Here is a 25,250-nt window from a genome sequence, read left to right on the forward strand (position 1 = left end):
TTACGCAGCTGTATTTTTTCGCTATACTGCTATCCGGGAAAATTTTCCGGAAGAGGTGACTCGCACGGTCAGCGCAAATTATGCTCTAAAATAAAAGATGTAAATAAAGATTCAGCATTTATCACTCCATCACTTTCACTTTTGTCGCTGAATTCCAGTTTTTTATTGGTATTGACGCACTTCAAATTGTCTCGGTGCGTTTTTGTTTCCACAGGTTTGGAAACATCACTTTTTGCACTATGTGATACACAAATATCACATCGGCAAACGGTACAAAAAGCGAACAAAGGGCCTTTCCTCGACTCGATAAAGCACGGAAACTATTCCGAAAATTGTTTTAAGAAGACGGAGTTATGTTTTTTGGCCATGTTTAAAAACAAAGCCTCGAATCAAAACACTACGACAATATGCATCAAGAAACGTCCAAGCAAAACACTGTGCACTACCGAGGTTACTACATGTGCACTACGGGACACGGGTACATCTTCGACAAAATACGCGGGAAAGAGGAAAAATAACTATCGATATATAAATCGCACGTGACTTCGTGATTTCTATAAACTTCGATACGTATCGATTAAGGTCGACTAATACGCAACGAATTCCGGCAACTGGGAAAAAAACCTCAAATGGCGGGTTTTCAAAACAAATATCGTAAGTTTGACGATAACTAGTAAAAATCGGGAGAAATACTGGAATAATCGGGAGCCGGGAGAAAAAGTGGAAAATCGGGAGTCTCCCACCTAAATCGGGACAGTTGGCAGGTATGCAATATGGATTCAAAACATGCCACCTTACAAGCGTCTATCAATAACCGTGGTTTGACGAAAATTGTATTTGTCTTTGAGTGGCCACCTTTCCAATGCGGTGGGTGGGGTCGTCCCGCAATGTTAACATTGGTTCTTAAGCATTAAGTTTGTAAGTAGGCTGTTTATACACTCCTGGAAATTGAAATAAGAACACCGTGAATTCATTGTCCCAGGAAGGGGTACTTTATTGACACATTCCTGGGGTCAGATACATCACATGATCACACTGACAGAACCACAGGCACATAGACACAGGCAACAGAGCATGCACAATGTCGGCACTAGTACAGTGTATATCCACCTTTCGCAGCAATGCAGGCTGCTATTCTCCCATGGAGACGATCGTAGAGATGCTGGATGTAGTCCTGTGGAACGGCTTGCCATGCCATTTCCACCTGGCGCCTCAGTTGGACCAGCGTTCGTGCTGGACGTGCAGACCGAGTGAGACGACGCTTCATCCAGTCCCAAACATGCTCAATGGGGGACAGATCCGGAGATCTTGCTGGCCAGGGTAGTTGACTTACACCTTCTAGAGCACGTTGGGTGGCACGGGATACATGCGGACGTGCATTGTCCTGTTGGAACAGCAAATACCCTTGCCGTTCTAGGAATGGTAGAACGATGGGTTCGATGACGGTTTGGATGTAACGTGCACTATTCAGTGTCCCCTCGACGATCACCAGTGGTGTACGGCCAGTGTAGGAGATCGCTCCTCACACCATGATGCCGGGTGTTGGCCCTGTGTGCCTCGGTCGTATGCAGTCCTGATTGTGGCGCTCACCTGCACGGCGCCAAACACGCATACGACCATCATTGGCACCAAGGCAGAAGCGACTCTAATCGCTGAAGACGACACGACTCTATTCGTCCCTCCATTCACGCCTGTCGCGACACCACTGGAGGCGGGCTGCACGATGTTGGGGCGTTAGCGGAAGACGGCCTAACGGTGTGCGGGACCGTAGCCCAGCTTCATGGAGACGGTTAAGAATGCTCCTCGCCGATACCCCAGGAGCAACAGTGTCCCTAATTTGCTGGGAAGTGGCGGTGCGGTCCCCTACGGCACTGCGTAGGATCCTACGGTCTTGGCGTGCATCCGTGCGTCGCTGCGGTCCGGTCCCAGGTCGACGGGCACGTGCACCTTCCGCCGACCACTGGCGACAACATCGATGTACTGTGGAGACCTCACGCCCCACGTGTTGAGCAATTCGGCGGTACGTCCACCCAGCCTCCCGCATGCCCACTATACGCCCTCGCTCAATGTCCGTCAACTGCACATACGGTTCACGTCCACGCTGTCGCGGCATGCTACCAGTGTTAAAGACTGCGATGGAGCTCCGTATGCCACGGCAAACTGGCTGACACTGACGGCGGTGCACAAATGCTGCGCAGCTAGCGCCATTCGACGGCCAACACCGCGGTTCCTGGTGTGTCCGCTGTGCCGTGCGTGTGATCATTGCTTGTACAGCCCTCTCGCAGTGTCCGGAGCAAGTATGGTGGGTCTGACACACCGGTGTCAATGTGTTCTTTTTTCCATTTCCAGGAGTGTGTTTTCTTATTGGCAACGTTACGTAGCTCTCTGTATGAAAATCACTGGCTGTGCTGTGTGCAGTCTGTAGCTAGTTTGCATTGTTGTCTGCCATTGTAGTGTTGGACAGCGGCAGCTGGATGTGAACAGCGCGTAGCGTTGCGCAGTTGGAGGTGAGCCGCCAGCAGTGGTGGATGTGGGGAGAGAGATGGCGGAGTTTTGAAATTTGTTATACTGGATATTATGAACTGCTAGATATATTATGACTATTAAGGTAAATACATTGTTTGTTCTCTATTAAAATCTTTCATTTGCTAACTATCCTTATCAGTAGTTAGTGACTTCCGTAGTTTGAATCTTTTATTTAGCTGGCAGTAGTGGCGCTCGCTGTATTGCGGTAGTTCGAGTAACGAAGATTTTTGGTGAGGTAAGTGATTTGTGAAAGGTATAGTTTAATGTTAGTCAGGGCCATTCTTTTGTAGGGATTTTTGAGAGTCAGATTACGTTGCGCTAAAAATATTGTGTGTTAGTTTAAGCACAGTCGTGTGTAAATGTTCTAAGGGGACGTTTCAAGTTTGACGACCACTGCCCTAAAATATACTGTACAATAGGAAAAACGTAACACACATCAGTTTCAATAATAACGATAGTAACTGGGCAAATGAGCGACCAAAATTCTTATAAGGCACACTAATTCTCGTTAAGTGGACGCAGCACGAATATATGTCGAAGATCGTGTTCGGTGCCGCTGCAGTACTGGAACCCGTCAACGCAAAGTGCCTCATTTCAACTTTTTAGGCTGCGTTTCTAATTGCTCTGCGATGATATTACCCTCTGTTTCCAGTTCCTGATGAAGCATACGGCTGATGGTGGTAGCGGAGCGACGCAATAGGTTGCGGACGCTGTAATTAAAATTGAATTGCTATTGGGCCGCAGCTCATCATCACACAGGAGTAATTAGGCCAATTCACGTATACGAGTAATTGAGAGGCACGTCCGGCGGTCTCCCGCATGTCGATGTCGCGATGGAAGCCCGTGGATACGAGACCACGTATCGTCGAACCGCAGGAGAAACGCTAAAAATTAACCGGAACAGTCTAAGCTCAATGGCGGCAGGGGAATATTCTGCCAATAGCAATAGAGAGTGTAGACAAAGGTTTCCATCGGGATCATGTGCTGTCAACCTATTACTTCGGGTGAGCACTTAAGATAAGAATCTGCTGGATGGCGGTGATTGCAGTCATAGTATATAAATGATCTCTGTTTCACAGTCCAACTCAGTGCACCTTATCGTTAAAAGATTTCTGGCTTTTTTATTCAAAGTGTGAACCATTTTCTATCATGTGTTTCCCCTTTGATGACACTGCAGTACACGCTGTCTCTGTGCTCTGTTTAACACGAAACAACAATTAAAGTAACTTTGGTTCAGTTTGTTATGACGAACAAAATACGTATTGTATAACATACGTATACTTCTTGTGAATAAAATGTTTTCAATCACTGAGACGCAACATTTGGAATAAAATCAACGAGCTTTCTGGAGCTCTGTCCAGGACTACAGGCAGTTTTCCCTACAGTACATATCGCTAACACGGTTTTTCAGTTTCTTCACCACTTTTGTGTTTTTCATCTCTTTCGTATGAGCTTCGTAAGCTTCAAAGCGTAATGCAGCCAAAATACTGAATCACTGTGACACACATTGTCAACAGACGTATCCAAATGACGTTGGGTGTTAAACTATCGTTATGAGCCTTATTGGCTTACCCCTGAAATAGACTATATACGAGGGCAGTTCAATAAGTAATGCAACACATTTTTTTTCTCTGCCAATTTTGGTTGAAAAAACCGGAAATTTCTTGTGGAATATTTTCAAACATTCCTGCTACGTCTCGTATAGTTTCATTGACTTCCGACAGGTGGCAGCGCTGTACGGAGCTGTTAAAATGGCGTCTGTAACGGATGTGCGTTGCAAACAACGGGCAGTGATCGAGTTTCTTTTGGTGGAAAACCAGGGCATCTCTGATATTCATAGGCGCTTGCAGAATGTCTACGGTGATCTGGCAGTGGACAAAAGCACGGTGAGTCGTTGGGCAAAGCGTGTGTCATCATCGCCGCAAGGTCAAGCAAGACTGTCTGATCTCCCGCGTGCGGGCCGGCCGTGCACAGCTGTGACTCCTGCAATGGCGGAGCGTGCGAACACACTCGTTCGAGATGATCGACGGATCACCATCAAACAACTCAGTGCTCAACTTGACATCTCTGTTGGTAGTGCTGTCACAATTGTTCACCAGTTGGGATATTCAAAGGTTTGTTCCCGCTGGGTCCCTCGTTGTCTAACCGAACACCATAAAGAGCAAAGGAGAACCATCTGTGCGGAATTGCTTGCTCGTCATGTGGCTGAGGGTGACAATTTCTTGTCAAAGATTGTTACAGGCGATGAAACATGGGTTCATCACTTCGAACCTGAAACAAAACGGCAATCAATGGAGTGGCGCCACACCCACTCCCCTACCAAGAAAAAGTTTAAAGCCATACCCTCAGCCGGTAAAGTCACGGTTACAGTCTTCTGGGACGCTGAAGGGGTTATTCTGTTCGATATCCTTCCCCATGGTCAAACGATCAACTCTGAAGTGTATTGTGCTACTCTTCAGAAATTGAAGAAACGACTTCAGCGTGTTCGTAAGCACAAAAACCTGAACGAACTTCTCCTTCTTCACGACAACGCAAGACCTCACTCAAGTCTTCGCACCCGAGAGGAGCTCACAAAACTTCAGTGGACTGTTCTTACTCATGCACCCTACAGCCCCGATCTCGCACCGTCGGATTTCCATATGTTTGGCCCAATGAAGGACGCAATCCGTGGGTGGCACTACGCGGATGATGAAGAAGTTATTGATGCAGTACGACGTTGGCTCCGACATCGACCAGTGGAATGGTACCGTGCAGGCATACAGGCCCTCATTTCAAGGTGGCGTAAGGCCGTAGCATTGAATGGAGATTACGTTGGAAAAATAGTGTTGTGTAGCTAAAAGATTGGGGAATAACCTGGTGTATTTCAATGCTGAATAAAACAATCCCTGTTTCAGAAAAAAAATGTGTTGCATTACTTATTGAACTGCCCTCGTATTACAGATTTTAGCCATTTTGATGGTTGTTAGTGGGTTAACCTAAAATACTGAGAGGATACTTCCTTGCATGAATATTGTTTTATGACGCTATTATTTAAGAAATACCCCACAGGTTTTTTTACAGAATAGGTAATAACGTTCGTCATCAAGCTATGAAAACACAAATACATTAAACCGGAATTCGACATTCAGTTGTATGTTCTACCAACATCACCAATAGATAGTGTCCGCCCCAGTAGCTGAGTGGTCAGCGTGACGGATTGCCGTCCTCCGGGCCCGGGTTCGATTCCCGGCTGGGTCGGAGATTTTCTCCGCTCAGGGACTGGGTGTTGTGTTGTGTTCATCATCATTTCATCCCCATCCGGCGTGCAGGTCGCCCAATGTGGCGCCGAATGTAATAAGACCTGCGCCAAGGCGGCCGGACCTGCCCCGCGAGGGGCCTCCCGGCCAATGACGCCAAACGCTCATTTCCATTTACCAATAGATAGTTGGTTCCGAGCACGTATTACTTAGAAGCAATAATTATGGATGGGTGTGTGTGAGTTCCAGCATCGATTTGATATGCCGACCAAACTAGAAACACATATGATTTGTTTGTTACCTGAAAAATAAAATTACTGTGAGGCACAAGCAGGCATAGCACCCGTTGGTGGTGGTTTGTGAGAGGGAGCTACAAGTCACGGTTTAGCTGATTACTGACTCTCCTGATGACAATGAAGTTCAGCTTTAGACAAATGAAAGTAAAAGAGCTATCTAGAGTTTTTAGATACGCAGTCTACATTGCGTAGATGATTCGATATTTGTTTGTTACTCTTACCGACAGATTTACCTGTTATTGGCTCAGCAGTAGATGCAGTCTAGAGTTTACTTTATCTGTTCTTGCTCCTTGAGGAGAAACTAATAATGTCGTTTACAATAATTTTGCCTTATATTAATAATCATAGTGATTTTCTGAAATAATATTTCCATTATGTAGGCCGTTTTCCCACTTTTTCTAAGACATCCATAAAATTACTAAGATTTTGCGCTTTGGATAATTTGTTACCTTTTCCAGACTGAGATGGATAAAAACCAGGCACCTTCGTGTAAACCAGGTAGGACAGATGAAGGATTATACAACACTAGCTGACAAACCCAGCGTTGTCCGCATATGTATTTACCCCAGCCTTCTGCTCGTCCATCTCCTTCTCCCTTGTCTCTGTCCATCGCATCCTTGCCCCCTCTCTCTGTTCATTGCCTTCTCCCCTATGCCTCTCCGCCTATTTCCTCCCTCTCCCTCACTTTCTGTCCATCTCCTGGTCCTCCCTTCTCTCTCCACGTTATCACACTCACCCATTATGACGCTGGAGGTTCTTACCCCTACAGCATTTCATTCCAAATCGTGACTAATGTCTGTACCAAATTTGAATGAAACCGTTCTAAGCGTGTGGACGAGCTTTTTGCCCGCATATTTCACCAGTATGTCAAGCGAATTCTGCAGTTACATTTTCACGCAGCTTAACGTTTATGACGTTGTATCTCTTGAAGTATATGCTGTATAATGATATCATTTTGTAAGTATGTACATAGTGGTACACGTACCTACAATCTACGAAACGTGTTGTGAATTGATTAGTTGTGAAAAAGTAATGGATTAAACCGTCACATATTTTGCGGCAGTTCCTCACGCATTTCAGTGTTCATGACGCCATATCTTGATTCGTACAATATTTTTTTGCTAGGTACATGCAGCGGCATAAGTGGATGGTGTTTGTGAAAAGTGTTGCGAATAGAGTTAGTAGCAAACAAGTGATAAAGTAAGCCGTCGTGCAAGATGTGTTACTTATCACGTATGTCAGTATTTGACGTCGTATCTCCTGAATTATGAGCGGTACTATGATATATTTTTGTAGAAAGATTCAGTGGGGAATGTGGATACTGTCTGCGAAAAGTGTTAGTAGCAAGAAAGTAATAAACTTAAACATCTTGCATCATGAGATAGTTATTCACTCATTCAGTGTTTATGACGTAGTATTTCCTGACTAAGTGTCGTAGAATGATGTAATTTTTCTGGTACATTCAATGGTAAACCAGTACGCTTTAAGTGGCAGTTTTACTGCACGAAGAGCGAAACTGTAGTAAAGGAAAAACTTCTTTTCTTTCATCATTTTGTACGAGTCCTTAGCAATAAAAAGCTTCGTCCACGTTTCAAATTATTTTCAAAGTTTCTTACAAACTCGAAGTGCTGTCATTCTAAAATACTGGGTAACTAAAGTATGAATATTCTGTTGCCGTGAGACTATACTATGTGATCAAAAGTACCCAGACATCCCCCCCCCCCCAAAACATACGTTTTTCATATTAGGTGCAATGTGCTGCCACTTACTGACAGGTACTCCATATCAGCAACCTCAGTAGTCATCAGACATCGCGAGAGAGCAGAATGGGGTGCTCAGCGGAACTCACGGACTTCGAACGTGGTCAGGTGATTGGATGTCACTTGTGTCATACGTCTGTACGTGAGATTTCCACACTCCTAAACAACCATAGGTCCACTGTTTCCGATGTGGTAATGGAGTGGAAACGTGAAGGGCCACGTACAGCACAAAAGCGTACAGGCCGACCTCATCTGTTGACTGACAGAGGCCGCCGATAGTTGAAGAGGGTCGTAATGCGTAACAGGCAGACATCTATCCAGACCATCACACAAGAATTGCAAACTGCAACAAGATCCACTGCAAGTACTATGACAGTTAGCCGGGAGGTGAGAAAACTTGGATTTCATGGTCGAGCGGCTGCTCATAAACCACACATCACGCCAGTAAATGCCAAACGACGCCTCGCTTGGTGCAAGGAGCGTAAACATTGGACAGGTGAACAGTGGAAAAACGTTGTGTGCAGTGACGAATCGCGGTACACAATGTGAAGATCCGATGACTGGGTGTGGGTATGGCGAACGCACGGTGAACGTAATCTGCCAGCGTGTGTAGTAAAATTTGGAGGCGGTGGTGTTATGGTGTGGTCATGTTTTTCATGGAGGGAGCTTGCACGCCTTGTTTTGCGTGGCACTATCACATAGAGGCCTACATTGATGTTTTAAGCACTTCCTTGCCTCCCACTGTTGAAGAGCAATCGGGGGATGGAGACTGCATCTTTCAACACGATCTACCACCTGTTCATAACGCACTACCTGTGGCGGAGTGTTTACATGGCAATAAAATCCCTGTAATGGGCTGGCCTGCACAGAGTCCTGACCCGAATCCTATAGAACACGTCTGGGATGTTTTGTAACGCCGACATCGCGCCAGGCCTCACCGACCGACATCGATACCTCTCCTCAGTGCAGCACTCCGTGAAGAATGGGCTGTCATTCCCCAGGAAACGTTCCAGCACCTGATTGAACGTACGCCTCGACAGTGGAAGCTGTCATCAAGGCTAAGGGTGGGTCAACACGATACTGAATTACAGCATTACCGATGGAGAGCACGACGAACTTTTAAGTCATTTTCAGCTAGGTGTCCGCATACTTTTGATCACACAGTGCACATTACTTTTCGGCCTCCCGCCCCCACCCACTCTTTGATAGGTAGGTAGGTTGTTCTCACCCGCCAGTGACAAGTGACCCTTTACAAAGAGGGAATGTTACGTGTACCAGGATTGGTTGATGTCGGTCCAGTAGTTTAGCAGTAGATGTGGAACATACGTACATTTATACACACGTACATCCATTTATATATGTTTTATGATTTTATACCTAGGTACAACACACCCAACGAGAAGCATTTAAAGGTAACAACCGTAAGTAAAACGCATGAACCAGCTACTTCCCAAACAAACTTGTAGTGAGAGTGATCTAACGTCGAATTGTGTAATCTGTCCTTGAGTCACGCTGCGAACGTGAAATCACCAGGGACCGATAGGAAAGGAATAATTCGAATGGGCACAAAGTAAGCATTGTTCCTGCTTATGATGAGAAGTTGTATTACATCAGAAGCTAGAGAAACAACTCTGATCATAATGTTCCTTAAGCCGTCGGCACACGGACCGTGCTGTCGAACGTTAACGTTGATCGTGCGAAGTTCAACGTGCTGCTGAACGCTCAGGAACGATGCGACTTGTGCATACGGTACGTGGGCTCCAACGTGGTATACTCGATCGCAACGCACTCCAGCGGCAGTTGTTTCTAGTAGTTCGTAAATCACACTATTTACTCAACGGGCGTGCGTAAAATTCCTCTATTAAAATTCCTCTATTAAAACGCACATTTTCTCCATCGTCCACGAAAAGGAAAGTACCATGGCCAATCAATAAGGACACAAGCTTATAACAGTTCCATTACAAACAGCGAGGTACAAGTTGGAATACTTCTCTGCATACGATAAACATTATTTCATCATTCCCACATTTTAGTAAAACTCCAGGGTCAGGCTTACTTGATCACTGTTCCTACCTAGCAGCAGAATCCTTGCAACATGTGAATTACGAAGCGTAAAAGAAAAAGGAACAAAATAACTTTATACAAGTATCGCAAGCTGTCCTGTAGATTAAGCCAATCGAACAAAGTCACCCCTCAAAAAAAAGGTGAACTTATATTTACATAACATCAAATATTATAGCGTATACTTATATTAAACTAATAATAAAGTATCAGAACCTAATAATGCGAATGTTAGGAAAAAAAATTTTTGTAGTGTTACGACATGAACCACCGCCCCAACAAAAACAGCTTCTAAAGACAGAGACGTTAACCATTACGCTAAACCCCCAAGCCCCTCGGCGCATTTAATCATACTGTATTACTTCTTGCTAAAACCGTTAATCGTAGATAATTATGTTACTAATTGAAAATTAATTATAACAAATTGTACCAAGAACAATGCGTTTTTGGTGGATCTTCAGTGTGTCGCTGCCTTCAAATAGCCTACTCTCATAATACGCAGGTTACAATAATTCTTTTGCCACGAATACGATGTTCCTCACAATTTTATTGGAACGAATCACACAACTAACAACGGGTTTTTCAGTGATTCTCAATTTCCTGGTGCTCAGAAATGGCATATATACATATAGGTTTGAAATGAACGCCAATATGGCGCCTCACAACTCTGTACTGATGGGAGACGGAGTGCGTGCGACGTACGAGGCGCTGTGCCATCTCATTGGTCAACGCTCAGACGCATGCTCACAAGGGAATATCCCCATCGCACCCCCCCTCAGATTTAGTTATAAGTTGGCACAATGGATAGGCCTTGAAAAACTGAACACAGATCAATCGAGAAAACAGGAAGAAGTTGTGTGGAACTATGAAAAAATAAGCAAAATATGCAAACTGGGTCGTCCATGCGTAAGATAGGCAATATTAAGGGCAATGTGAGGTGAGGAGCACCGTGGTCCCGTGGTTAGCGTGAACAGCTGCGGAACGAGAGGTCTTTGGTTCAAATCTGCCCTCCGCTGAAAATTTTGCTTTCTTTATTTTCGCAAAGTTATGATCTGTCCGTTCGTTCATTGACGTCTCTGTTCACTGTAATAAGTTTAGTGTCTGTGTTTTGCGACCGCACCGTAAAACCGTGTGATTAGTAGACGAAAGGACGTGCCTCTCCAATGGGAACCGAAAACATTTGATCGCAATGTCATAGGTCAACCGATTCCTCCACAGGAAAACACGTCTGATATTTTGTATACGACACTGGTGACAGCATGTGCGTCACATGACAGGAATATGTTGTCGACCCACCTAACTAGTACACTTGGTGATTGGGTGAAAAGTTTCTTCTACCTTGCCCGATTTAGGTTTTCTTGTGGATGTAATAATCACTCCAAAAAAAGTGATGAAAACATAAGTGTTTTTCACAGAAACTGAAAATAAAAAGTTAAAATTTTCAGTAGAGGGCAGATTTGAACCAAGGACCTCTCGTTCCGCAGCTGTTCAAGCTAACCACGGGACCACGGTTCTCGTCGCCTCACATTGCCCTTAATATTGCCTATCTTACGCATGGACGACCCAGTTTGTATATTTTGCTTATTTTTTCATAGTTCCACACAACTTCTTCCTGATTTCTCGATCGATCTGTGTTCAGTTTTTCAAGGCCTATCCACTGTGCCAACTTATAACTAAATCTGAGGGGGGTGCGATGGGGATGTTCCCTTGTCAGAATATCTGACATGCCAGTATTGCTCTGCACGTTCGGAAAGACTCCCGAACGTGCTATTCCACGCTATGACGTCAGAAACTCAGCACGCTCAACGCTCAACGTTCGGATGCACGGTCCCTGTGCCGACGGCTTTACTGTACTGCTGTATCACACGACAGTTACACTGCGAAACAAAAGTAAAATGTAATTTCCTCAAACCCCCGTAATTGTCTCCCAGTGTGACACAGAAGTTCGAAATTTGTCTCATGCGTGACCTACAGCCTTGCTCCGTAATGGTGCCAAGTGTGGCGCCCTCGGGCTCGGCGATGCGTCGATCAGCAAGGTGTCGACACGTGCGACATAAAGGCCACATTCAGAAGCTCACTTGCGGGGTAAGGTCGATTAATGATGTTACATTGGCAACAAATTCGACCACAATTCTCCCAACTCTTGCACCTGGCATACGATGGAAAGATCGTCACACACACCTATTTCCACCATTTCACCACTTTTTTTGACGACTCTGCACTGGAGGCCAGACCCGCGACACACAGCGTAGGAATCACGCGGATTTCGTAGGGATGGTGGAGGATAACATTTCACATTAAACGCCGGTAAGAATCTACAAAAAAAGGGTTCAGGGTAAGGGATAAATGGCTTCAATAAAACCACTCCATCCGTTGCGCAGTTGGCTCCCTGATATTTCGTGGTCGAAAACTACAGTTCAGAGGGCGATGAGCAACAGGATAAAGTTCTTGGCAACCTTCGATAGTGCTGACGCCCCCTGAGCAACTCAGCTCTTGTTCAAGGACATCGCGGGCCTGCAACCCCACGAAACATGCTACGTGGCACGTAGGGAACGTTCAGAGCCATTCGACGAAATGTGAACGTGATCCGAAGCACCAAAGGGTGCTTATGCTGTTTCATCCCTCTTGAGACGTGATCGAGGGGGAGGAGGCGACACTGACACAGACTTGAATGAAGCGGCAGAGGGTCCTTTTGAAACCTTTCAGTTCCGAAACACCCCCGCACGTTTGTTGGACACTTTAAAAATGTTCCTGTACAGAGACAGCCATTCACTGTTCCCTAAGTGCTGGCATGACAACCTTCCTTTTTGACACCCTCTATATTTCGTGTGAGGCTTACAAGCGCTAGTCAAGCGCTAGTTCAGCTACGTGTCCGCAGCTCGTGGTCGTGAGGTAGCGTTCTCGCTTCCCACGCTCGGGTTCCCGGGTTCGATTCCCGGCGGGGTAAGGGATTTTCTCTGCCTCGTGATGACTGGGTGTTGTGTGATGTCCTTAGGTTAGTTAGGTTTAAATAGTTCTAAGTTGTAGGGGACTGATGACCATAGATGTTAAGTCCCATAGTGCTCAGAGCCATTTTTCAGCTACGTAGCGCCACTCTGCTGAGGTGAGTCGCCGACCGGTGTGGATGTGCGGTCCTAGGCGCTTCAGCCTGGAGCCGCGTGACCGCTACGATCGCAGGTTCGAATCCTGCCTCGGGCATGGATGTGTGTGATGTCCTTAGGTTAGTGAGGTTTAAGTAGTTCTAATTTCTAGGGGACTGATGACTACAGATGTTAAGTCCCATAGTGCTCAGAGCCATCTGAACCATTTTTTTAGGTGAGTCGAAATGGTTGCCTGTCACACCGGCGCCTAGGAATCAGTGAATGTCTGTCTCTGTACAGGAACATTTCTAAAGTTCCCAACATAGCTATGCAGATGGCAACGAAAGTGTTGCCAAATTGGGGTCTTAGAGGGTCCCTCCTCCCCCGAATCATACCGCAGGAGGGCTCGAAACATGAGATGTGGAAATGCATAAACACTCGTGCTGCTTCGGATCACATTCAAATTTCACCGAATAGCTAGAACGATTCCTATTGGCTTTTCCCTGTAGACCGAAGTGAAAGTTGCGATCCCGCTACTCTCCAAAGGCGTGCTGTCATATTCGTTGCGGTTGCAGGCCAGCCATGTCCTTATAGAAGGGTTGAATCGTCCGGGAGGTGAAATCAATGTCGAAGGCTGTCAGGAGCTTCCTCCTGTTGCACACAACACAGTGAACTCTCATTTTAGACGGCGGGAAGTGTGGGAGTCAACGCTCCGAGTGCCACCACCCAGAGGCCTTTACGTGTCTCTTCTGTGCGACGATTCGTGTAAAATATGTTCTTACCCCACCCATAAGAAAATCGTGTGATTTCAATACTAGTCATCGCTGATCTGACCTCCCTGGCACAGGCGTCAAAACAACGTGTGTGGCGACCTTTCCAACGTATGACACGTCCACGGTGGCGTTGGAGAGCAGTGTGGTGAAATGTAGTGACAATGTGATTTCACTAACCCATCTTACACCTCACACGAGCTTCTGGGTTTTGGCGTTTCTGTCGCATGTGTTGACACCTTCCTGTTTGAATCATCTCCGTGCCCGAGGGTCTCGTTGCAGGGTGCAGGGCCATTACAAGGGAAGTTTGTACTTCAATGGTGGAAAGTAATGGGGTTTCGAATAAGTGACCTTCCGATACTGTGTCGCGCAGTGTAGTTACCTCAGAATTAATTACCCCAGCGCAGCAGCACCCGACAAACGCCATAAAAGTTGGCGAAGAAGATGAAATGTGGGTCCCAGAGCGTTATTATGAAATGATTTGGATCTTGTATTTTTCTGGATCACTTGACAAGAACGAATCAAATACAGTCTCTACTCGCGACAGTATGGCCTGCGCCATCAAAGAAACAGAAATCGGTGCCTTCATTACATCTCCACTTCCGAATACCGCATTAATTTTTGTGCTGCACTAAGTTGTTAAGGACATTATGAAATTGGTGTACAATCTGCTAAGTAAGATCGTGGTTGGGTTAATCAGTAGGGGAATGTATTTGACAAGAAACTAAAGTACGTACATACATCATGTACGAACAAGGAAAATGCCATTACAATTAATAATACGTCCAGTCACCCGCAAAGTCGATAACTGCTTAGCGCTTTCGAGGTATGCTTGAAACCAAGTTTTCCGCGTATCACGTGGAAGAGGCCTCCAAACGCTTCGAATTTGGGTTGACACCTGTTTCATGCTAAGAATGAGTTTCCCGAAAAGAGATTAGTAAGCAAGTTTTCGACTTTTGGATTCACTTTGCTGCTGGGCCACATTCTTCAAAGTCATCCATTTTAACCAATTTATATCGTATTACCCACTTCTGAACAAAACACTTTGATTTCCGCATGTATTCAGATGCCGCGGCATGACTCATTTTCGAACCTTCGTGGTCGGTACAGAAGAACACAGTCTCAAAAGGCGACGCGTAAGCTGCACCCACGTATCTTCTCGTGTATCTCAGTCAAGACTTCAAAGTAAACTAATACTTCACCATAAATGATAACAGCAAAACACTTGCAGGGTAAAGATTTATTAAAATCCTTGACCGCGGTTACGGTATATCTAAATATACCTTCATCAGAAGTAAAACACACTAAAATCACATCCTGCAGTGGAGATACATAAACAATTGTGCCAATCGTGTTCGCATAGAGCCTCTGTCCATAATTATGTTGTGTAAATTGAAATGATGTTTCAACTACTGACGACGCCTTTGGCACAATTTTTTATGTATCTCCACTGCAGGATGTAATTTTAGTGTATTTTACTTCTGATGAAGGTATATTTAGATATACTGAAACCGTGGTCAAGGATTTTCATAAATCTTTATGCTGCAACTGTTTGGCTGTTATCATTTATCGTGAAGAATTGCAACAGTTGCTGTTTCAGCCATGTTTAAAATCTTAAAATAATACCTTATTAACATTGCATGACGGACAACGGTTCCATCTACTGTGCTTTGAAAGAACTATGGCGATATGTTTTACCATCTGTGGTTAATGCAGACGACTCTCTTACTCAACAGACTATACAATGTCATTACGTGTCTCCTCGCTGGTGCTGCAATCTGTAACTGCGTCGTTGCTTATTAGCCGTGCTGGATCGTTACGCACCTGCACGTCTCTGGTGAACTGGTTGTTGCAGAAGATGTGGACAGCGTTGAACTCGCGCACCTTATCGAACTCGAACTTAATCTCGACGGGCTGTCCACCACGGCTGTCGTTCCTCCAGCCGACCCAGCCCTGTCCTGCAGAAACAAAAAAAAAACACACGTTGTTCTCAACAGCTAAAAAATAAAACTGGCCTGTAGTTTCTTTACAGAGTGCACTTGGTGTCACACCTCGGTTAGTCAACAGTGACACTGTTGGTATGATTCATTTGGTGATCAAATCTCGTTTACCTGAAAGAGATTTCCCCGTGTTTAATATACATTATGGAACACCGATTGATTGTCTTGTGTTTAAGTGACAATTCCTCCTTCATTACACCGCTTCTGTTATTTCTGTTACGTACGCTAAGTTTACCTAGAGTCAGTTTTCGGTGGTCTGCAGTGAAATAGCCAGCCACGTAGTTTTTTAAACTTTGGTTATGATGAAATTATTAAACACTAATTTCATGTCTTTCTGATATTTATGAATGATTTTAACAAGCATAACATGACAAACGATGTGACAAATTTTGTATATAAATGTTAAAATTAAATATGGGAGGTTAGTGTAAATATTTAGAGAAGATGAATAGCTGGATCAAAGGATGAAGCGAACTACCATTTAAGACACGAAAATCACACATCTCTAGCCGAAAATTGCTATGAGACACATCTTATGTTACCCTACTAACTGAAAGACAAATTACATGCATAACCTAACCATAATGCCAAATATCAAATTAATTCATACTTCATTCCATTTTACAAAGTTTATCAAACCTCCAAGTCTACCAGGCAGTTCAGTCATTCAGAATTACTAGGGGAGTATACCTGTTTCAAGATACCTTGATTATAGTGGATTAATAGACCTGAATTTTAAAACTCTTCCCATAGGGACAGTAGTGAACGCTATGAATTACGCAAATAAATGAAGAAGATGTATATTGTAGAATAGTGAATGAAAATCTCACCGGGTGAGACATCCAGACGTATTACAATAGAGAAGAAATATACGAGGGTCAGTGTGCCACTGACTACTCACGGGAAGATTTCAGATAATAGAGTTGGATAGATGACTACTCGTGTTTTGTAATTTCAGACAGCCATCGCACGGGACATGGCATTCAATGCCGCATGCGTCATCTCCACCTCACTGCAGAACAGTACGTTGACCATCGCCTCATGGGACGGGACGGTGGTTGACCATCGCCTTATGGGACGGTGGCACATTCCAGGGTCAATTTTTGGTACAGGTAAAACTCGTGGACTATGTACGAGTTCTTCAAATAATGAAGCGGAAAGTAAATTTTACATGTCCGAGAGATGAAATACAGCTACTGCGTGACAATAGTTACTGTCGTAATTTGTACTTTCCAAATGCTATTTTCTTTATATTTGTATCACCGTCCAAACAGCCAGCGCGCTATCTACGTATTGAAATTAGAAGCGACATCGAGGTACTTCTCTCTAGAGTACACGGCATCCAACGAAATTACAAACAACATCTCCCTGCAGATGACCAACTTCTGCACCTTGTCCAAGTACTCTACCAACAACAGAATAGGTGTCGACTTTCTCTCTCTTTTTCCATAGGCCACGACAAATCCTACGCTCGTGTACTACATTCCATGTCACAAGTATGCACTTTTAGTCAACCACATCAGCGAGCTGCCTTTTTTTTACCATTAATCATCCATATTACATGTAACACTAACACAATATGTCGTCTCGTATTTTGCATGCAACTAGAGCAGTACCGTGTCACCACTATACCCTCTCCTGAATACCTGTTCCATCACGCAGACGATTCCGCATTCAGCGAAACCCATCCAACGCTAAGCCCCCTTGAACATTAACTTAACCGTTTCACCTCCTGGTGTAACAAGTGGTACCACTCCACCAATCCCACGAAATCTAGATAACAATCATAGGAAAAGCCACCCGAGTTTTCTCTCTACGAGACATTTACCTAACAGTCCAGAACGCCCAGTCACTACAATTGAAACACTAAAACACCTTCGATCCGAAATTAACCTGAAATTTCAATCCACTAACCATGCAACACAGTGGCCGCAGTAGTCTAAAATTACCAACTGAATTCTCTAGTACTCTTCTTACGTCATCCAACGTATCCTTAGACTGTATCAATGTTACACGGATTTCCGCCCGTCCATTAGTTTACTACTGCCCCCAAATGACAAAGCGCTATGCACTCTTCCTTGCCTTCCGTATTTATTTAGCCTCGCTACCCGTCTCCTTCACCTGTCAATCAAATTCCCCCGTCGCCTCCACTACGTCGAACATATATACTTCTGTAAACTTGAGCCCTTACATCCCACAGTCTCCTCCATCCTTGAGGAAGCTAGGATATTCAGTAGCCTTCCCCTCCGAGACGTTGAACTTAACCTCTAAATTTAACCCTGCATCCATCATAGCTTATCCTACCCATCGCATCCCGAAACAAAGTTCTAACCCACCACAGCTGGGACCACAGTCCTGTCCCAATACCTGCAACCCAACATTCAGTTCCTTTCCACAAATAAATCCCTCACCCCTTTCCATCCAATATCCTCCAGGAAACCTATCACATCCCAATTTGAAGCCACAGTTACCGGGAGTCCTCATCACAAAATCCTGATTACGATTCATAATAGATATCACATCACCATCATCGTCCATGAACATCATAATGATCTGAATTCTAAATTCGTAAAATTGTTTATTTGAACCTGAAGCACTTTTTACAGAAATGAATGGCTGAAGACTGAGTACGTGCCACCACCATCCCTCTCCTCTACTACACTCCTGGAAATGGAAAAAAGAACACATTGACACCGGTGTGTAAGACCCACCATACTTGCTCCGGACACTGCGAGAGGGCTGTACAAACAATGATCACACGCACGGCACAGCGGACACACCAGGAACCGCGGTGTTGGCCGTCGAATGGCGCTAGCAGCGCAGCATTTGTGCACCGCCGCCGTCAGTGTCAGCCAGTTTGCCGTGGCATACGGAGCTCCATCGCAGTCTTTAACACTGGTAGCATGCCGCGACAGCGTGGACGTGAACCGTATGTGCAGTTGACGGACTTTGAGCGAGGGCGTATAGTGGGCATGCAGGAGGCCGGGTGGACGTACCGCCGAATTGCTCAACACGTGGGGCGTGAGGTCTCCACAGTACATCGATGTTGTCGCCAGTGGTCGGCGGAAGGTGCACGTGCCCGTCGACCTGGGACGGGACCGCAGCGACGCACGGATGCACGCCAAGACCGTAGGATCCTACGCAGTGCCGTAGGGGACCGCACCGCCACTTCCCAGAAAATTAGGGACACTGTTGCTCCTGGGGTATCGGCGAGGACCATTCGCAACCGTCTCCATGAAGCTGGGCTACGGTCCCGCACACCGTTAGGCCGTCTTCCGCTCACGCCCCAACATCGTGCAGCCCGCCTCCAGTGGTGTCGCGACAGGCGTGAATGGAGGGACGAATGGAGACGTGTCGTCTTCAGCGATGAGAGTCGCTTCTGCCTTGGTGCCAATGATGGTCGTATGCGTGTTTGGCGCCGTGCAGGTGAGCGCCACAATCAGGACTGCATACGACCGAGGCACACAGGGCCAACACCCGGCATCATGGTGTGGGGAGCGATCTCCTACACTGGCCGTACACCACTGGTGATCGTCGAGGGGACACTGAATAGTGCATGGTACATCCAAACCGTCATCGAACCCATCGTTCTACCATTCCTAGACCGGCAAGGGAACTTGCTGTTCCAACAGGACAATGGACGTCCGCATGTATCCCGTGCCACCCAACGTGCTCTAGAAGGTGTAAGTCAACTACCCTGGCCAGCAAGATCTCCGGATCTGTCCCCCACTGAGCATGTTTGGGACTGGATGAAGCGTCGTCTCACGCGGTCTGCACGTCCAGCACGAACGCTGGTCCAACTGAGGCGCCAGGTGGAAATGGCATGGCAAACCGTTTCACAGGACTACATCCAGCATCTCTACGATCGTCTCCATGGGAGAATAGCAGCCAGCATTGCTGCGAAAGGTGGATATACACTGTACTAGTGCCGACATTGTGCATGCTCTGTTGCCTGTGTCTATGCGCCTGTGGTTCTGTCAGTGTGATCATGTGATGTATCTGACCCCAGGAATGTGTCAATAAAGTTTCCCCTTCCTGGGACAATGAATTCACGGTGTTCTTATTTCAATTTCCAGGAGTGTATTTGTGGACGGGTGAGCCTTAGTAACTCTTAAATGTTAAGAAGAAAAGTCACGCCTGTGACGCAGGTGGAGTTCTTTCATTTCCCTTGTCCACGTTATAATGTGCGTTCAGAATATTCGACATGCGTTAAGTTGCCCTGTGCTCTCGGAAAGATTCCGCCAGGGTGCGTTGTCTACGGTCCAACGGCAGAAGCTGGTCGCGCAGCATGCTGGCGTCCAGCCTCGCGGCAGCACGAACCTTTGTCCAGCACGGGGTAGTGGCCGGGCCGGAAGCTGTCTGCGGCGACGCGGCCGTCCGTCAGCTGCCCCAGCCCCCGGCGCAGCTCGCCGTCCCAGTGGCCGTCGTACGTCGCGTCGAACAGCTCCCAGCCGGCGCCGCGCTTGTCGCCCTGCGGCATCGAGTAGCTCACCACGCCGTCTGCAACACAGCACAGTTACCTCAGTCACTGCAGCAGGCCGACGTGCACTTACAGGGGGTTGCTGGTGTCACCAGGGTTGCCGAAACGGGGACCAGGATTCGGCGTTTTGCAACACGGGAAGGAACCATTCTGCTTATGGTCTAAAGCCGTCGGCACACGGACCGTGCTCTGGAACGTTAACGTTCAGCGTGCCAAGTTCAACGTGCTGCTGAACGCTCAGGAACGATGCGAGTTGTGCATACGGTACGCGGGCCCCAACTTGGTATACGCGATCGCAACGCACTCCAGCGGCAGTTGAGGGATGTTTCTAGTTCGTAAATCACACTGTTTACTCAACGAGCGCGTGGTAAAATTTCCACGTTAGCTCTATTAAAACGCACATTTCCTCCATCGTCCACGAAAAGGAAAGTACTATGTCCGATCAATAAGGACACAGGCTTATAAAAGTTCCATTACAAACAGTGCGGTACAAATTTGGAATACTTCTCCGCATAAAATAAACATTATTTCATGATTCCCACATTTTAGCAAAACTCCAAGGTCAGTCTTAATTGATCACTGTTCCTACCCAGTAGCAGAATCTTTGCAACATGTGAATTACGAAGCGTAAAAGAAAAAGGAGCAATATATCTTTATACAAGTAGCGCAAGCTGTCCTGTAGATTAAGCCAATCGAACAAAATCACCCCTCAAAAAACGGTGAACTTATATTTATATAACATCAAATATTATAGCATATACTTATGAAAATGAAATGAAGTCCCACGCTTCTTTACAGAGCGTAGGGGAACGATGCGGGAGACCCGCACCGCCTTACTACACAAGGTCCTCATGGAGATGGTTTGCCGTTGCCTTCCTCCGACCGTAAGGTGGATGAATGATGATGATCAAAACGATACAACACCCAGTCATCTCGAGGCAGGAAAAATCCCTGACCCCGCCGGGAATCGAACCCGGGACCCCGTGCTCCGGAAGCGGGAATGCTACCGCGAGACCACGAGAGGTGGACAGCATATACTTATATTATAACTAATAATAAAGTGTCAGAACCTAATAAATGTTACTAAAAACAATTTGGAAGTATCAAGACGCGAACCACTGCCTCAACAAATAACTCAATACTGGACAATGACGCTACTCATTACACTAACTCAACAACACACGCTATGTATCTAATCATGTTTTGTAACGTCTTGCTAAAAACCTTAGTCGTAGATGTGTTACTGACTGAAATTTAATTATAATAAATTGTACCAAGAACAATGCGGTTTGGGTGCATCTTCAGTGTGTCGCTGCCTTCAAATAGTAGCCTACTCTCATAATACGCAAGTTACAATAATTCTTTTGCCACGAATATGATGTTTCTTATTATTTTGTTGGAACGTATCACACAACTAACAACGGGTTTTCCAGTGATTCTCAATTTGCTGGTGCTCAGAAACGGCATATATATATATATATATATATATATATATATATATATATATATATATATATATATATGCTTGAAATCAATGCCAATATGGCGCCTCACAACTCTGTACTCAGGGTTGACGGCGTGCTTGTGACGTAGGTGGCGTTTTGCCATCTCATTGGTCAACGCTCAGACGCACGCTCAGGATATCTGAAATGCCAGATACTGCTCTGCACGTTCGGAAAGACTCCTGAACGTGCTATTCCGCGCTATGACGTCAGAAACTCGGCACGCTCAACGCTCAACGTTCGGATGCACGGTCCGTGTGCCGACGGCTTTAGGCAGGGCTTCCCAACCTTTTCAGCAGGTGGACTCCTTCTTCAGTCGAAAATCCGTGGCGGACCCCTAGTCAGTCAAGAGCACAGTAAATTTCAGAGCGAGACCCATGGGAACTGAAAGCTTCTTAATGCAAGTTCCATGTTCCCAATGATTCCCCTCCCCCCCCCCCCCCCCTCCCGAAGTATCAATAGTCTTTGGTTTAGAGATGAATGAAAACAACTTGAAGGTCAAAAATCGACTTATGAAATAGGTAGTGCACTGACAAAGCAAGTTTAACATTTAATGATGCCTGGGGCCGCATACGTACCAGCAAGCGCTGTGATTGGTCGATAAAGGTCGCTCCGCGCATGCGTAAAAGGTTTCAGCACATATACCGCCGTGAGCCGGCGCACAAACGACCCCGTATTGTTGCGAAACAATCAGAGAAGCCGCTTACTCCGGCACAAAACTGTGTATGCGTCCTGACTTAGGAACCGCAAGGGCTGCTTGGGAATACGGCCTGAAGTAAAAGTACACATGTTTTTCACACGAAAAACAAGTGATGAATTTGATTTTCACATTTTTATTCAATAATATTACTCATTATTTTACACGATTTGGTGAAGGGTGGCCGCGGATTCCCTAGAAAGAGCCGGCGGCCCCTTCAGGGGTCCGCGGACCACACGTTAGGAAGCCCTGGTCTAAGGCATCACCGTTACGAAATAAATACTTAGGTGACGTGGTATAGAGACATGCACGATACAGATGGTGGTAGTATCGCATACGCACGGTGTAAAAGGGCAGTGCATTGGCGGAGCTGTCATTTGTACTCGGGTGATTCATGTGAACAGGTTTCCGCTGTGATTGTGACCCCGTGACGGGATTGAACAGCCTTCGTGCGCCTAATGGTAGTCGAGATAGACCCTTGGGACATACAGTTCGGAAATCGTTAGGTAAATCAATATTCCGCGATAAAAAAACAATGGCTCTGAGCACACTGGGACTTAACATCTGAGGTCATCAGTCCCCTAGAACATAGAACTACTTAAAGCTAACTAACCGAAGAACATAACGCACATCCATGCCCGAGGCAGGATTCGAACCTGCGACCGTAGCAGTCGCGCGGTTCCGGACTGAAGCGCATAGAAGCGCTCGGCCAACGCGGCCGGCTGTTCCGCGATCCACAGTCTCAAGAATATGATGAGAATACCAAATTTCAGGCATTATCTCTTACCATGGACAATACAGTGGCTGACGGCCTACAAGTAACGACCGGGAACAGCGGCGTTTCCATAGAGTTGTCAATACTAACAGACAAGCAACACCGCGTGAAACAAACGTGGAAATCAATGTGGAACGTAAGGCGAACGCATCTGTTAGGGCAGTGGAGCGAAATTCGGCGTTAATGGGCTGTGGTAACTGTTGTGGATTGGCAAGAGAGCCAATCCGGTATTAGAGGAAGCCGAAAGGCACGCGTTGTAGCTCACGCAGGCTGGCGTGAGGTCTGGAACAGGTCAAGGAAATTAGACTAGCAAAAAAGGACGTAGCTGTGGAAAAATTAACTTTAATCCATAAATGGTGAACATCGCTCTTGACGGTACATGTTTTACAGCATCAATAGTAACTGCTAATAGCGCCTTGCTAGGTCGTAGCAAATAACGTAGCTGAAGGCTATGCTAACTATCGTCTCGGCAAATGAGAGCTTATTTTGTCAGTGAACCATCGCTAGCAAAGTCGGTTGAACAACTGGGGGCGAGTGCTAGGAAGTGTCGCCAGACAAAAAATGGTTCAAATGGCTCTGAGCACTATGGGACTCAACTGCTGAGGTCATTAGTCCCCTAGAACTTAGAACTAGTTAAACCTAACTAACCTAAGGACATCACAAACATCCATGCCCGAGGAAGGATTCGAACCTGCGACCGTAGCGGTCTTGCGGTTCCAGACTGAAGCGCCTTTAACCGCACGGCCACTTCGACCGGCTGTCGCCAGACACGCGGGTCCGATGTATACTAACGGACCGCGGCCGATTTAAAGGCTACCACCTAGCAAGTGTGGTGTCTGGGGGTGACACCACAGTAACAGTTGACCGACGAGTGTGCCTTTGCTAACAGCACGACATCGCCTGAAGCGCCTCTTGTACCCTAGACGACTGGAAAACCGTATTCTGATCATATTAGTCCCGATTTCATTTGCGAAAATCTGATGGTATATTTCCAGTGTGGCACAGACCGCACAAAGTCATGGGCTCACGCTGTCCAAGGAGGCACTGTTCAAGCCGGTGGTGTCTCCGTAAAGGAGTGGGCTCCGTATATATGAAATGGAGTGGGTACTCTCGTCCGAGTGAACCTATCATTTACTGGAAATGGTCATGTTCGAGTACTTACAGACCAATTATACCCATTCATGGACTTCATGTTTCTAAATAACGATGGAATTCACATGGATGACAATGTGGCATGTCACAGGGACACAATTGTTCGCGCTTGGTTTGAACAACATTCTGGACAGTTCGAGCGAATGATTTGGCTACCCACATCGGCCATTACGAATCCCATCGGACATTTATGAGACGTACTCGAAAAATCAGTTCGTGCACAAAATCCTACAGCGGCAACACTTTCGCAATAATGGACGGCTATAGAGGAAACATTGCTGAATATCCAGAATGAGATTTTCACTCTGCAGCGGAGTGTGCGCTGATATGAAACTTCATGGCAGATTAAAACTGTGTGCCCGACCGAGACTCGAACTCGGGACCTTTGCCTTTCGCGGGCAAGTGCACACAGTTTTAATCTGCCAGGAAGTTTCATTGCTGAATATTTATGCAGGAGACTTCCAATGACTGGTCCAGACCACGCCATGTCGTCTTGTTTGCAGCTCTACGTAGGGCAACAATCGATATTGGAGGTATCCCACGACTTTTGTCACCTCAGCGTATTGTTTTTGTTTGCAATTATTAAATTATTACACCATGTTTCTAAAAAAAAAATAAAAAGTACAAATACGAGTAACACTGTTATGTGGACAGAACAAGGTTAAGCTCGCTGAAAAATTTATCCCGGAATAGTGAGACATATTAATATGATTCGAGGAACTGCACAACAACAAAAGTGTAGCATCTGTTAGTAAGCTGCAGAGATGATTTTAACCTATTTCTTAGCTCTCTTATGTTTCCATGCTTCTCAAATTCTATTTCTGCAGCCGAGGTCATTAATAGTTTCGGATATGCACTACCTGGACAGAGGAAACCTGGTAGTGATGCATTTTTTTTTATTAATTCACAGTGTCT

At 45.9% G+C, this 25,250-nt stretch overlaps 1 protein-coding gene across 1 annotated transcript in view; it reads right to left on the reverse strand.

Annotated features, from left to right (window-relative positions):
- The window catches only part of LOC126187578 (discoidin domain-containing receptor tyrosine kinase B-like), a 435,420-nt gene that overhangs the window by 123,190 nt on the left and 286,980 nt on the right, over nt 1-25,250 (reverse strand). The window contains exons 6-7 of the mRNA XM_049928745.1: nt 20,050-20,229; nt 15,554-15,687 (exon numbers count right to left, since the gene is read on the reverse strand). Of these exons, the coding sequence (XP_049784702.1) occupies nt 15,554-15,687; nt 20,050-20,229 (314 nt within the window). The remainder of the gene's footprint in view (nt 1-15,553; nt 15,688-20,049; nt 20,230-25,250) is intronic.

This window comes from Schistocerca cancellata, chromosome 5 (genome assembly GCF_023864275.1).
Source record: "Schistocerca cancellata isolate TAMUIC-IGC-003103 chromosome 5, iqSchCanc2.1, whole genome shotgun sequence".
Taxonomy (NCBI): Eukaryota; Metazoa; Arthropoda; class Insecta; order Orthoptera; family Acrididae; genus Schistocerca; species Schistocerca cancellata.